The sequence below is a fragment of the Peromyscus maniculatus genome, chromosome 3, assembly GCF_049852395.1.
Source record: "Peromyscus maniculatus bairdii isolate BWxNUB_F1_BW_parent chromosome 3, HU_Pman_BW_mat_3.1, whole genome shotgun sequence".
Lineage (NCBI taxonomy): Eukaryota > Metazoa > Chordata > Mammalia > Rodentia > Cricetidae > Peromyscus > Peromyscus maniculatus.
In genome coordinates this window covers 77,292,209-77,304,397 of record NC_134854.1, presented here as the reverse complement: position 1 = coordinate 77,304,397, position 12,189 = coordinate 77,292,209, and the positions used below count along the sequence as shown (strand labels likewise).

Sequence of the window (12,189 nt, the reverse complement as noted above, 5' to 3'; positions counted from 1 at the left end):
TTGAAGTGAAAGCCGGAGTTGGGTGAGCAACAGAAGGACAAACACAAAGGGACAGCAGCCTGGGGACCTGAAACACGAGTCCCTGCTCAACCACCAACTTTGCAAACTCGCCCAGGCAAAGCTATCCATGTGAGGTCGCCATGGTAACAAGACTGGGTAGGGAACACACCACCGGACTTTTGTGTTTCCTCTCCCATCACTTGGAAGGCACAGCAGTAAATTTTCTGTACTGGTTTCCAAATTTGGGAGTGAAATTTCACTTATAAAGACATTTACAGCAAACCAAATTTTCTAATCCAATAAACTCCAAATTCCTTCTGTACCAGTTTCCCATTGTTTTCTGTAAGATTGCGAGGTCTGAGAAGGGCTGGAAGTCTGGGAGTGTAATTAATTGCCTGCAAAGCATGCAAATCCCAGAAAGACACTTGGTCGGATTATCTCATCTTACACATGATCTTATTATCCTATCAATTTTGTGTGGTTTCAGATTTCCCTGGCTTGGGATTAAATCAGTGTGTTCTTCCTGATGCATAATTCAGGAGCATTTGAAAACGATGTAATTACAAACCTCAACGGCAGACTGTGAGTGCCACTCACAGTCATAACTGCCTTGAGCATGGCTTCCTTTCAGAACAGTGGGGTAAGGATGTCATGTTCCTCAGTCCTTCTGCTCCAGGCCTGCTATTGGATATCCATGCAATTACAGAGTTGGATGGGATCCAGCACCACACACGGAAGCTGGGAAAATGCCAGTACGTTTGTGGATTTAAAGGAATTTTGAAGAAAGAGGAGGATAGTTTTTTTTCTTAAAGGCCTATTTATTTACATAGATGGATGTTTTGTCTGAATGCAGATCTGCACCCCAGAAGAGGGCATCAGATCCCATTGGACTACAGATATAGATGGTTGTGAGTCAACATGTGGGTCCTGGGATTTGAATTCAGGACCTCTGAGAGAGCAGCCAGTGTACTCTTAACCACTGAGCCAGCTCTCTAGTCCTGAAAGATAGTTCTTAAAACAATAAAATAGTTGAGGGAAGCGCAAATATAAGATTTTTGAATTATTCAAGTGCAGACCTAATTTTGTAGACGAGAACAGCCTTGACTTACTGTCCTCCTGAGAGCAGAAGACATTTTGCGTAGGTGCCTATTCTAGTTTTTGTGATTGCCTACACACTGAAATCGAAAGGCCTTGAAGTTTCTCCAGAGCCTCGTTCCTCAACATCTGCACCGCTCACTCAGCTCACACTCACCTACATAGTCTCCCGATTTCTCAACTCTTCTTCATTTGAATCTAGACTAGGAAGTCCACCTAAAACCATGGGAAATCTTCCTCATCCAAGAAGCCTACCTCCCAGAGACGCTGGCCACATACTTTCTGGTTCTTAATACACTTTAAAAGTTTTGTCATGCTTACATAGAATATAAAACAACAGTAACAGGAAAACTGCATTTTTTTCCGTTCTAATGTAAGATATTTGTAATCGCCAGGTAAATAATCTCCAGCAGTTTCCTTCTGAGTAAGGTCTTAGGTATGTAGAGACTGAGGTATCAGATCATTAACTTCATTTTGTACAGTGGAACCCAATCTCGTCATTAATTTCAATGCACTTTAGTCATCCTCATCAAATATCTCTGAGATTTCTTTAGCTAGCCAACATTTTTTACTATTTCATAAATAAGTAATTCAACAACAACAACAACAAAACCTTAGCCTTTATATCCACCTGTTTCCTTGTTATTGACTAAAAGGACACACATTTTGGTGAGGGTGATGTTTCTGCATTTGTTTGTAAACGAAGCGGTTTGTACTGGGAAGAGTTCTCACTGCCTGTCTCTAGGGTACAATACTCTCTTGCAATTTGCTGAAAGCAGGTGGTATTCATTTCCTCCTTTGCTTGAAGTTCATAATAAAAGCAAACAGGTAGATTTTTTGTTGCTGTTGTTGTTAAGAATCCTCAGCTTGACAGATCAAAGGCTTTGAAACTAGATAAATGTAGACTCAAACTAAAGGAGATGGGCTTTGAAGCAACAGGTGGGGAAGGCAGCTTTGCACAGACTGAATGAGCTCAGTCCATGCATTAAAATGTTTTGGGATAATTCTTGTGAGGTTCACAATGGACACTGAAAAGGACACATTATTGGCTTTGTGAGGTACTCTGTGGAAATGCACAGGGCGAACAGGAGACTTTAGGTAGCATGAATTGGTACCTCCCTTCCATTGAATTTGGTTGGCAAATTGAAATATCTGGCAAACTCGTTCCAGCTGGGTGTTGCTGGTTTCTAGAAAAGTTCTTTGCCCAGCAGCTCTCCAACAGCAGCTGTGTGTGGCCAATAATTAACCTTGTCACTTAGGACCTTGCATGCTGTTTCAAAGTATGATGAGTTTCAAAGTTAGGATAGGAAAAAAAAAATACAAAGTCACCTTAGGTCTTACAGTTCAACAAATTTAATAGTGCACAATAAACAGGCTTTGCAGTCCTCATTTAAAACAATCTTCTCAACGCTTCTAAACTAGGAGGGGGGTTCTCTCCCACCCCTTCACATAGGAGTAAATCTAGGGTAGTACCCGAAAGTGCATTTCTCAGTCATTAAAAACAGTACTGTAATTTGCTCGCTGGAGTTCTCGGTAAGAGCATGGCTTCCTCATTTGGGAAGCGGGAGAGATGATTACATACTTATTGCCTCCAAGAGATCCATTCAGCCTTTTCACTTCCACAGGTGATGGGAACAACAGCGAGGCCTCAGAATAACTTTTTAAAAAGCCAACTTCCTCGGAAGCGGATATCTATCCTTCCCACAAATAAATACTTACTTGTCTTTGATCATGGAATATTGAAGACTCAGCTGACATTTCACTTTCTAGAAAAAATTTAAATATTGGGGCCTCTGAATATTCTGAACTTGGGTAATAGTTTCTCTCTCTCTCTCTCTCTCTCTCTCTCTCTCTCTCTCTCTCTCTCTCTCTCTCTCTCTCTCTCTCTCTCTCTCTCTCTCTCTCTCTCTTGCTCAGGCTATTGTTTGTCCTCCTGGGGGTCATCTGGAAAGTCACCCTCCTCAGGGGACCTGTCTCCTTCAGGAAGCAGCTCTCCTTCAGGAAGCAGCGTGGCGCGCACTTTCCTCTTCTCCTTAAATCGGCCTGAGCGCGAGATCTTCAAATTGCGCCGGCTGTTGCCGGATTTCTCCTCACACAACTTCTCTGGAGGCTCCCCTCGGGTGTCCCCAAGGACATCGGAATGCTGGTTCTCTCGAGAGCTGCTAGTCCGATCCAAGTAAGGTGGTGACTGATCCTCGGCCTCTGGCTGCACATGAGGCTGCCCTCCCACAGTGACCTCCTTGCTTCTTTTCCTGGTTAGTGATTTCCACCAGGGACTGGAGCTGCTGGTGGAGCTGCCACTGTCCGCCATGGCCCGCAGGCCTGGGGACCACGGTCGCCCCGCGTGGGGAAGGGCCTGGGCCAGGACGCCCCTCCTCCTCTCTCCGTGGTCTCAAGACTGTTCACTCCAGCCTTTCCAGGTTTCTTCCACGCTGGCAGGCTGCCTGGTGGCAATCGAGGGAGCTCCTGCACAGGGAGGAAAACAAGACTTGGGTTGGTCAGAGTAACAGGCTCCCCATTTCCCTTTCCTCTGAGTTGGAGCTCCAAGCCATGGGGTCGCAGGAGGCTCGGTGGACCCAGTGCCCTCCAGCAGGACACCGCCTGATCTATAGATTGATCACCTTGAACTCCTGGCCTCAACCTTTGCCATAGCTCCTGAGTAAGTGCAGTAACCACCCAGGGGAGGTCCTGATCATCTTGATCAGCCTGGATCCAAAGGGATTACTGGCCGGCCTGCCACACCACCTGACTGTATAAGGACCACTGTAGGCACCCAACTGCCCTAGAATGGCGTTTCTTCACAGGAGCACCGTGAAGAGGAGTAATGGGGGGGAGGGCGCAGGGGGCGGGACTACCTAGTGTATCTTGCCAATTACAGGTGAACAGTGAAGATCAGGCAAACAGATTGAAATTTATCTAAAACCTTTCCCTACGATGTTGAGTGGTGATGCTTGGGAGTGTATCCAAGAGAGAAAGTCGGACACACAAGCATATTGTTGTGTTTACATCAAACTGCTTCAGACTGCTTCTGCCTTGTGACTTTCAGAGGCCGTCTAGACTTAACTTCCTTTGAAAACCTGCCACCCCACTCTTCTTTTTACTCCCTGGAGGCCAATATTGCGATGGTAGGAAGGCCGCGGGCCCCAGCCCCTCTTCCCTTAGCTCTCCAATTCTCAATCATCTTAGTAATAAACTAAAGACTTCTGATACTTGGCCTTGTGCGATACCATCCTCCAAAGGAGAGAGCGTAATCAGAACTCCAGAAAAAAAAAACAAACAAACAAAACATTCTTCTTCCCCCAAACATTGAATAATGGAGCCCCCAACCCCCTAATACTGCAAGCCAGGCTACTCGCACACTTCCCGTGCGCCTGCAACTGGACAGGACCACCGAGAGTGGGCAGGGCACTCGAGCTCCGCTCTTCGCATCCCACTACACCGCGCTCCTAGGATTCGCGAGTGCTCAAAAGAGGGAATCTTGGGCTGCGTTTGTTGTTGCAGGTTCTCCCTGAATTGCCGGAGAGAGGAAGTCTCTGCGCCTATGGGAGGCGGCACAGAGGCGGCCACCGGCCCCCTCTCCCCCAGGATGCCCAGGGGACACACTCTGGCTAGGACTCAGAAACGGTAAAAGCAAAACCGCCGGAAGTTTTTTTCCCTATGAAAGGCGCCTACAACCTCAGGCACTGTCAGGGGTAGGGTTTGCAAACACGGTTCTCCCTCCCACCTTGCAGATCGGAAAAACAAACCCGTGCCCCAAGGCATGTATTAATTAATGGTGGCGGTGGGCAGCCACAACGCCTCGGTTCTCCACCCGACACTTTCTTCTCCATAGTGATCAACGTGCTGTGCATGGAAAGGCTTTGTGAGAATCGCACAAGGAAAAGATGACAAATAATGTAAAAGTAGGCAGAGCACCGTTCTGGGGCCTCTCCTCTGGCAGTAGGAGGAGGCGCACCTCGAAGCGCCGGACAGCAATCACGAGGGACATCGCAGGGCCAGGGTTTGCCTCGTCAGACTCAGAGGGACACTGGTTCACTCACCTGCAGGGGCTTCCAGGGTCACCGGGACCCCGGGCCGCCCTGACTCTCAGAACACTAAAGGACGTCTCCGGCCTGCCTGAAGCTTAGGCTGGGTGCGGGTTGGCGCCGACGTGAAGTGATGCAGGAATCGCTGTTGCTGCTCTGGCCCAATACCTTTGACTCCCGCACACCCAAAGGACAATTCGGGGCTGACAGCACGGTCCGCTTAGGTCGTAGGGGCTGTCAAATCCGCTGCCCCGGGGAGAACCCAGACAGCCTTTCCTGGTGGGAGTCTCACATTCTGAGCAGCGTCCCTTTTCCCTGCTTGCGCTGTTCCGGCACCGCTGAGAGATGGGACCTCGGCTGCTGACTCCTGCGCACTCGCTCTTCCTGAGCGTCCGTAGGAACACGCAGAGACATCTGCCCACTTGCTGGTGGCTGGCCAAAGGACTGAAGATACTAGAACCACGGAGGCGGGGAGGGTCAGGGTGGGACGGGAGGCAGCCACCCAGCTACAGGTGCAGGTAGGCGCTGGTGATCCCGCCCTCTTAGAGACCAGATTGGACAAGGTCTCATACGTAGCTTCAGCCTTGAAGATTCTGATTGGAGAAAAAGCTGTACTGAGCCGCGCCCTGTCCGTGTTCCGTTCTTGCTCTGTGGTTTGAGTCCCAGGCTTTCAAAGTTTTCTAATTCAGAGCGCTGATCCAAACTCGGACATGTTGGAGAGTTTCAAACGCCCATAGTTAAAAGGCTGAATGTTGCGAAGCATGTCCTTGCTGCCATTGGGCGCTATTCCTAGTACTAGGTAGATTAACCCTCTTGCTCATCGCAACACCCCAGGACCAGGCGCTGTGACCCTCTCCAGGCCTGCAAGGAAATCTTGGCACGCGAAGGTTAAACAGTTGCCCAGGACTGCCCGCTGAAGCGAAAAGGAGCAGAGTTGGAGTTTTGACTCTAGCTTAACCACCAAGTGACAGCAGTCTGTTAGCCCTGGGGTCTTAGGATGCTTGAGTGCCTTTGCTACTAAGCATCGTTCAGGTCTGGGTGTCCACAAACTGACAGGCCCCCCAAACCATATAATTCCAGCCCTGAGCCGCTGAGAGAGTGAACCAGTGGGCTCCATCACTGTGCAGAGAGCTTTAGCTAGGTGATTATTTGACAAAATAGTATTAGAGGAGACATTTCTTTAATGAAGGGGGAGCTACAGTTTGCTCCACCACCATGCAGGATGTCTTGAAAGAGCAATTCTTGGGGTCTCTGAGCTCATGGACATACAAGCAGGACTCCTGGCCTCTAAGATATGCAGTCCAGGCAGAGCGCTTTCTGCAGAATAAACCTGGTGGGAGACAGAACACCCACTCAAATCCCTTGCAATGTAGATTTGATAGGCAGGAATTTTATAGAGCCTTTCAATACACCAGGGAGGAGAAAAATACAAGGACTCTGTTGATTCCTTCGTTTGGGTACAATTTAAAAAAAAATACAATGAACACAGCTCTGTGTATTTGAAAGTGATTTGTTTCTTACCAGAGATTAGTAGCTCCCTCCCTCCCTCCCTTTCTCCCTTCTTCCTGTCTTCCCCCTTTCTTCCTTTCTTTAAGATAACACTTCACTATGTAACCAAGGCTGGCCTCAAACTCTGGCATAGCACCAACTCGGACTCCTTGGTGGCAGTTCTAAAGTGGGCACATTAAATCATAACACTAGTGCTGGATAAAGACTAGCTGCCAGCATTTAGAGGAGGACTCTCTCCAGAGGAAGATGCCAAATGATGAGGACAATTTGTCTGGGGTGTCATCGCCATTTTTGGAACTGGGACCTAGTATTGCTGAGGACATGGGTGAAAGACACCAGGAAAAAAACACTAGTTTGCCGAATGGCTCCTCACCCAGTGTGGTTTTGACAAAGCCACAAGCATTTTCTCAATAAACAGATGCTCCACTTCTCAGCTCCTTATTTACATTCAACAACGTCAGGTGTCTCTGTTGTGTTTTGTGGGTTGTGTGGAAGCACCTTGTAAACAAAATGACCCTCTGTATGCGGTGACTGTGTACATGGAAAGGTAAAGTGAGGCACCTCCCAGGGTAAATAGCAGGTACAGGAACTTCAAGGTGTGAAAGGTACTGCGGTTCTCAAGGCTCAAAGAACAGGCAGGTGATGTGAGCGCTGAGTGGCTGGTGTGAAGTGGGAGGTGAGGCTGGACAGCTGAACGCAACACAGGCTTCCAAGGGTAGCTGTGAATGTGGCCCAGCACAGAATCACAACAGCTGCTCTCTCGGGCACAATAAATGCTGGCCTGCTTAAGGGATGAGTTTCTACAAGGCAGATATTGGATACTAGGAATTAAGATCATGATCTTGGAGCTTGGAGTTGACATTCTCTCTTAGAAAACTGAAATGTCTGGAGGGGCTGGGAGACCGATCACATCTTTACGTCTCTACGATAGGGCTGGACTTGGGAAGGGTACCAAGCAAATGCTTAAGGAATACAGCCAGTCAAAATGGGAGAAACCAAAATCTCATCATCCACCAGAAGAGAGATGGGGTGTGTCGTGAGGCTTTGTTCTTGCCCTTGCTGTCCCCAGTCTTCACATCTGTCCTCATCCTTTCTTCCTTTCCTTAGCTCCTGCCTTTCTCCTTCTCTTCTTTCCTTCTCTGTGGACACCTCTGTCTTCTGACACCTCGATGTGCGTTTCTCTTTTCCTTCACAGCCTCCAACTCTGTCACTTTGCATATTCCATTGGGCTTTGTTTGCATTCACATCACTATTAAATTCGTTTAACCGTTTAGAGTGGGCACTGCAACCAGGCACGAAAGGAGAATCTACAACTTGCAGCATCCTATCTCCTAGACACATTCCTGGAGCATCTATAGATGTTCCTTTCCTACGGTTTTCTAAGCAGTTGATCTAAGCGAGGCCAAATTTTGTCCAGAGCTAGCTCTCTCTGCAAGTCAGTCCCCACAGCCAGCCCTCTGAGCCGGCCCACTACCCTCTCTGTTCCCCAGGGGTCCTGACACCAGATCATGGGTTTGGAAGCCATAGCCTCTTCTCCTTCACAAAGCTACTTCATGCAGAATGCTGGTGACAGGAACTGGCTAGGGCTCTATCTAGCTGTCCTGCAGGGCAGGGGTGGTGGTGTCTCTGCTGGATCTTTGTTCCAGCAACAGATGTCTGCAGCCTTCCTTCCTGATTTTCTTGTCAGGTTGCTGAAGATGCGACCCTGGAGCTTGAGCATGCTAGGCAAACACCACCGCTGACCTAGATCTCTCCACTCACCAGTCTTCCTTCTTGTTGGAATCAACCAACCATCTTTCTTGTCACCATGATTCTCGGATGGAACCAAGCATATTTCTTTTCTGCCTGGTTCTCAGATGCACGGTCTTCATGTGCTGAAGTTAACACACTTCATTGTAACTCACAGGGAGGTGTGGCACCCTGCCTCTTCCACTAACATGGCTTCTCCACATCCCTGGGACTGTGAGAGCACACAATGACACTCTCCTTTGGCCTATCTGCAATGTCAACACCATCAGCTTCCTCTTAAAACATCCACTATTTTACATCTTCTTCCTTCCCTCCATGGTGGCTCCTTCTCAGTCCTCCTTCTTATTGATAATCTCAGGGCAAGCTGCCATATCAATCAGTCAGTCAGTCTGTCTGTCTGTCTGTCTGTCTGTCTGTCTGTCTGTCTATTGCTGTTCCAGTGAGGTCAGTATCATGCCTCCTGCTATCTATGTGTTCTTTCTTTCAATCCTATCAGCAGCTGGTAGCTATTACAGAGAATGTAAGTGGTATTTTGGGTGGAACACCTTGTGGTGGTAGAGCCAGGATGCAGGATGAGGCAACCTGACACCAGAGCTGGAGTCATTACACTACAACTTTGGATATTTTTTGAGATTCAGCCCTAAGTCTCCTGACCATCTTTGTCTTAGGCATGGCCTTAAATATCATTTACAAGAAGGTGAGTCTTGACTCTGTGTCCTCAGCTCATGTCTCTCTGAATTACAAAACGGAGCTTTTATGTGGTTCCTCGATTATTTCATCATTAAGTCATATTGGAGTGGTTTGAATGAGAAGTCTTCTCCATAGTCTTGGGCATTTGAACATTTGGTTCCCAGTTGCTGGCTCTGTTTGGGGGAGATTTAGTTGGTAAAGCCTTGCTGGAGGAAGCATGTCACCGGGAGTGGGCTTTCAGAATCTAAATCCTTACCCCACCGCCAGTTTGCTCTCTTGCTTGATGCTTCTAGTTCAAATGTGAGCTCTTAGCTCCTGTTCCTGCTGCCATGCCTGCTGCTTTTGTCGATGATGGATTCTTATCCCTCTGGAATCATAAAGCCCAATAAAACCTTCTTTCTAGAAACTGCCTTGGTCATGATGGTTTATCAGCAAAGGGAAAGTAACCAACACACACATCAATTTAAATACATGGAAAGCAGGATCTCTCAGCATCATCTCTCACATCCATTATCTGCCCTTGTTCCAGAATCTTCTGTCCAAATGACTGGCACCATACCTGTGTAATAGTGCAACCTGGAATGCAAGATCTTCGTGCATTTTGGGCTGCTACGACAATGTACCACAGACTAGTATGATGGTTAATGTATATTATCAACTTGCCTGGATTTAGCATCACCTAAGAGATACTCTGTCACAGGCAGTACCATCTCAAGGAGTGTGATCTAAGACTGAATAAAAGGGGGAAGGAGAAAGTGAGTGAAAACCAGCGTTCATCTCTCTCTCTCTGCTTCCTGATTGCGATGTCATGTGACCAGTCATTTTACATTTTTGTCACCATGATGTCCTGGCTAGTTTTTGGTCAACTTGCTACAAGCTAGAGTTAGCTGGAAAGAGGAACCTCAGTTGAGAAAATGCCTCCATCGGATTGCTATAGGCAAGTCTATTGGGCATTTTCTTAATTAATGATTGATGTGGGAGGGCCCAGACCACCGTGGGCGGTGTTATTCCTGGGTGTACAAGATGGCAAACTGAGCAAGCCTTGGAGAGCAAGCCAGGAAGTGAATTTCTCCCTAGCTTCTGCTTCAGTTCCTGTTACCAGGTTCCTGCCCCGACGTCTGTTCACCATATGCTATAGGATGACAGAAGCCCTTTCTTCCCCGAGTTGCCTTTGATCATGGTCTTTACCCCAGCAATAGAGACCTAGCTTAAGCCACATGACTTCCCCACCATGATGAGCTAGGTTCTCAAATTCTAAGCTCAAATAGTCCCTTCCTTCTTTAAGTTGATTTTCTTGGTCTTTTGTTACAGCGATGGGAAAAGTAACTAATGCAACCAGGAAGCTGACAGATCTGGACATTCATTTCCCACTGTTCTGGAGACTGAGGAACCCAAGGTGAAGGCGCCAGCAGGGCCAGTGTCCGGTGACCTTGCTTGTTCATAATCGGGCCTCCAGGAGCTGCTCATGGTCTTCCACATAAGCATTAATTCTGCCCCACTTCTAAATAGCATTGCTTGTGGGGCAGAGCATAAATGTTCAGTCTGAAGCTATGTCTTCAGCTCCTGCTTCTGCTGACTTTCCAACCCAGTGTGAACCAAAGCCTGTCAACTTGATTTCCTAAGTGCCCCTTCACTCATCTGCCACCCCTCACTTTCATTGCTCCTCCATAATCTAAACCATCACATATTTCCACCGGACTCACCAGAACCTATCTGCATAACCTCTCCTACTCTGTCCCTGATCCATCCTGTACCCGCATGGTCCCCAGAGTGCTCACTTAATGTAGTTGGTTGTTTTACTCTTTGCTCTTTGATCTTTTCTCTTGGCAGGCGGTGGTGGCGGCGGCGGTGGGGGTGGGGTGGGGATAGGGTGGGTGGGGGGTGAAACCCAGCTCCCAAATAATCACATGGAGCCTTATTCTTACTTATGAATGCCCAGCCTTAGCTTGGTTTGTTTCTAGTCAGCTTTTCTTAACTTAAATTATCCCATCTACCTTTTGCTTCTGGGCTTTTGTCTTTCTCTATTCTATATACCTTTCTTTCGTCCTTTCCTTCCTTCCCCCTCTTTTTTCTTTTTCCTTCTACCCCTTATTTATTTATTTATCCCTCTATTTCCTTCCTTCTTTCCTTCCTTCCTCTCTTTCTTTCTTTCTTTCTTTCTTTCTTTCTTTCTTTCTTTCTTTCTTTCTTTCTTTCTTTCTTTCTTTCTTTCTTTCTTTCTTTGTTGCTGGTTATGTAGCTGGGTGCCTGGCCCCTTGAGTCCTCCTCTCCTTCACTTACTCCTCAATATCTCTTCCTAGATTTCTCCTCCTACATATTCTCTCTGCCTACCATACCTATCCTTTCTCCTGCCTAGCTATTGGTTGTCCAGCTTCTTATTAGACCAATCAGGTGTTTTAGACAGGCAAAGTAACACAGCTTCACAAAGTTAAACAAATGCAGCATAAAAGAATGCAACACATCTTTGCATCATTAAACAAATATTCCACAGTATAAACAAGTGTAATACATTTTAAAATAATATTCCACAACAATGATCTCCATGCTTACAGCCCCTCAATAGCGCCCTCTTGTTATGCACTGTTACGACCTACAGGCCCTATGTGACACAATTCTACATGGTCACATGACACCAGCTTTCAGCCACTTTATTCTGCTCTTCCCCAAAAGTCTCTGCCCTTCAGTCACACTGTTACCCCAGTGAAACCTTTGTGACAACTCACTTGCCCCCACTAAGCCATGTTCCATAGAAAAGTTAAATTAAAGTTGCCCATGTTGCTTTCATCCTCTCAGTGGCCTCTGTTTATCCTATTACTTTGTAGTCCTTATGTCTCATATAATCTCCCTCAGAACATATTTCTCTGAAATATATCTCTATTAGTTACTTATCTTGTTGCCGCAACAAAATGCCTGATCAAACAGCTTAATGAAGGGTCTGCTTTGGCTCCCAGTTCCAGGGTACAGTCCATCCTGGCAGGTGTCTCAGTTAGGGTTTCTATTGCTGTGATAAAACACCAGGTCCAAAAGCAGCTTGGGGAGGAAAGCATTTATTTAGCTTACTCACCCCAAGTCACTGAAGGAAGTCAGGGCAGGAACTCAAGGCAGAAACCCGAAGGCAGGA

The 12,189-nt window shown here is 47.1% G+C and overlaps 1 protein-coding gene across 1 annotated transcript; it reads right to left on the bottom strand.

The window, feature by feature from the left end:
• Positions 1–2,432: 2,432 nt before the first annotated feature.
• Prr15 (proline rich 15) lies at positions 2,433–6,005 on the bottom strand. Its single transcript, XM_015985786.3, has 2 exons — positions 5,136–6,005; positions 2,433–3,561 (listed from the first exon to the last, which is right to left on the bottom strand). The coding sequence occupies exon 2, from the start codon at positions 3,404–3,406 to the stop codon at positions 3,014–3,016; it is 393 nt and encodes a 130-aa protein (XP_015841272.1). The 5' UTR covers positions 3,407–3,561; positions 5,136–6,005; the 3' UTR covers positions 2,433–3,013.
• Positions 6,006–12,189: the final 6,184 nt, after the last annotated feature.

Bases quoted from the DNA above. Each gene is read 5' to 3' on its own strand.
- Prr15 (XM_015985786.3), bottom strand. From the start codon at position 3,406: ATGGCGGACAGTGGCAGCTCCACCAGCAGCTCCAGTCCCTGGTGGAAA.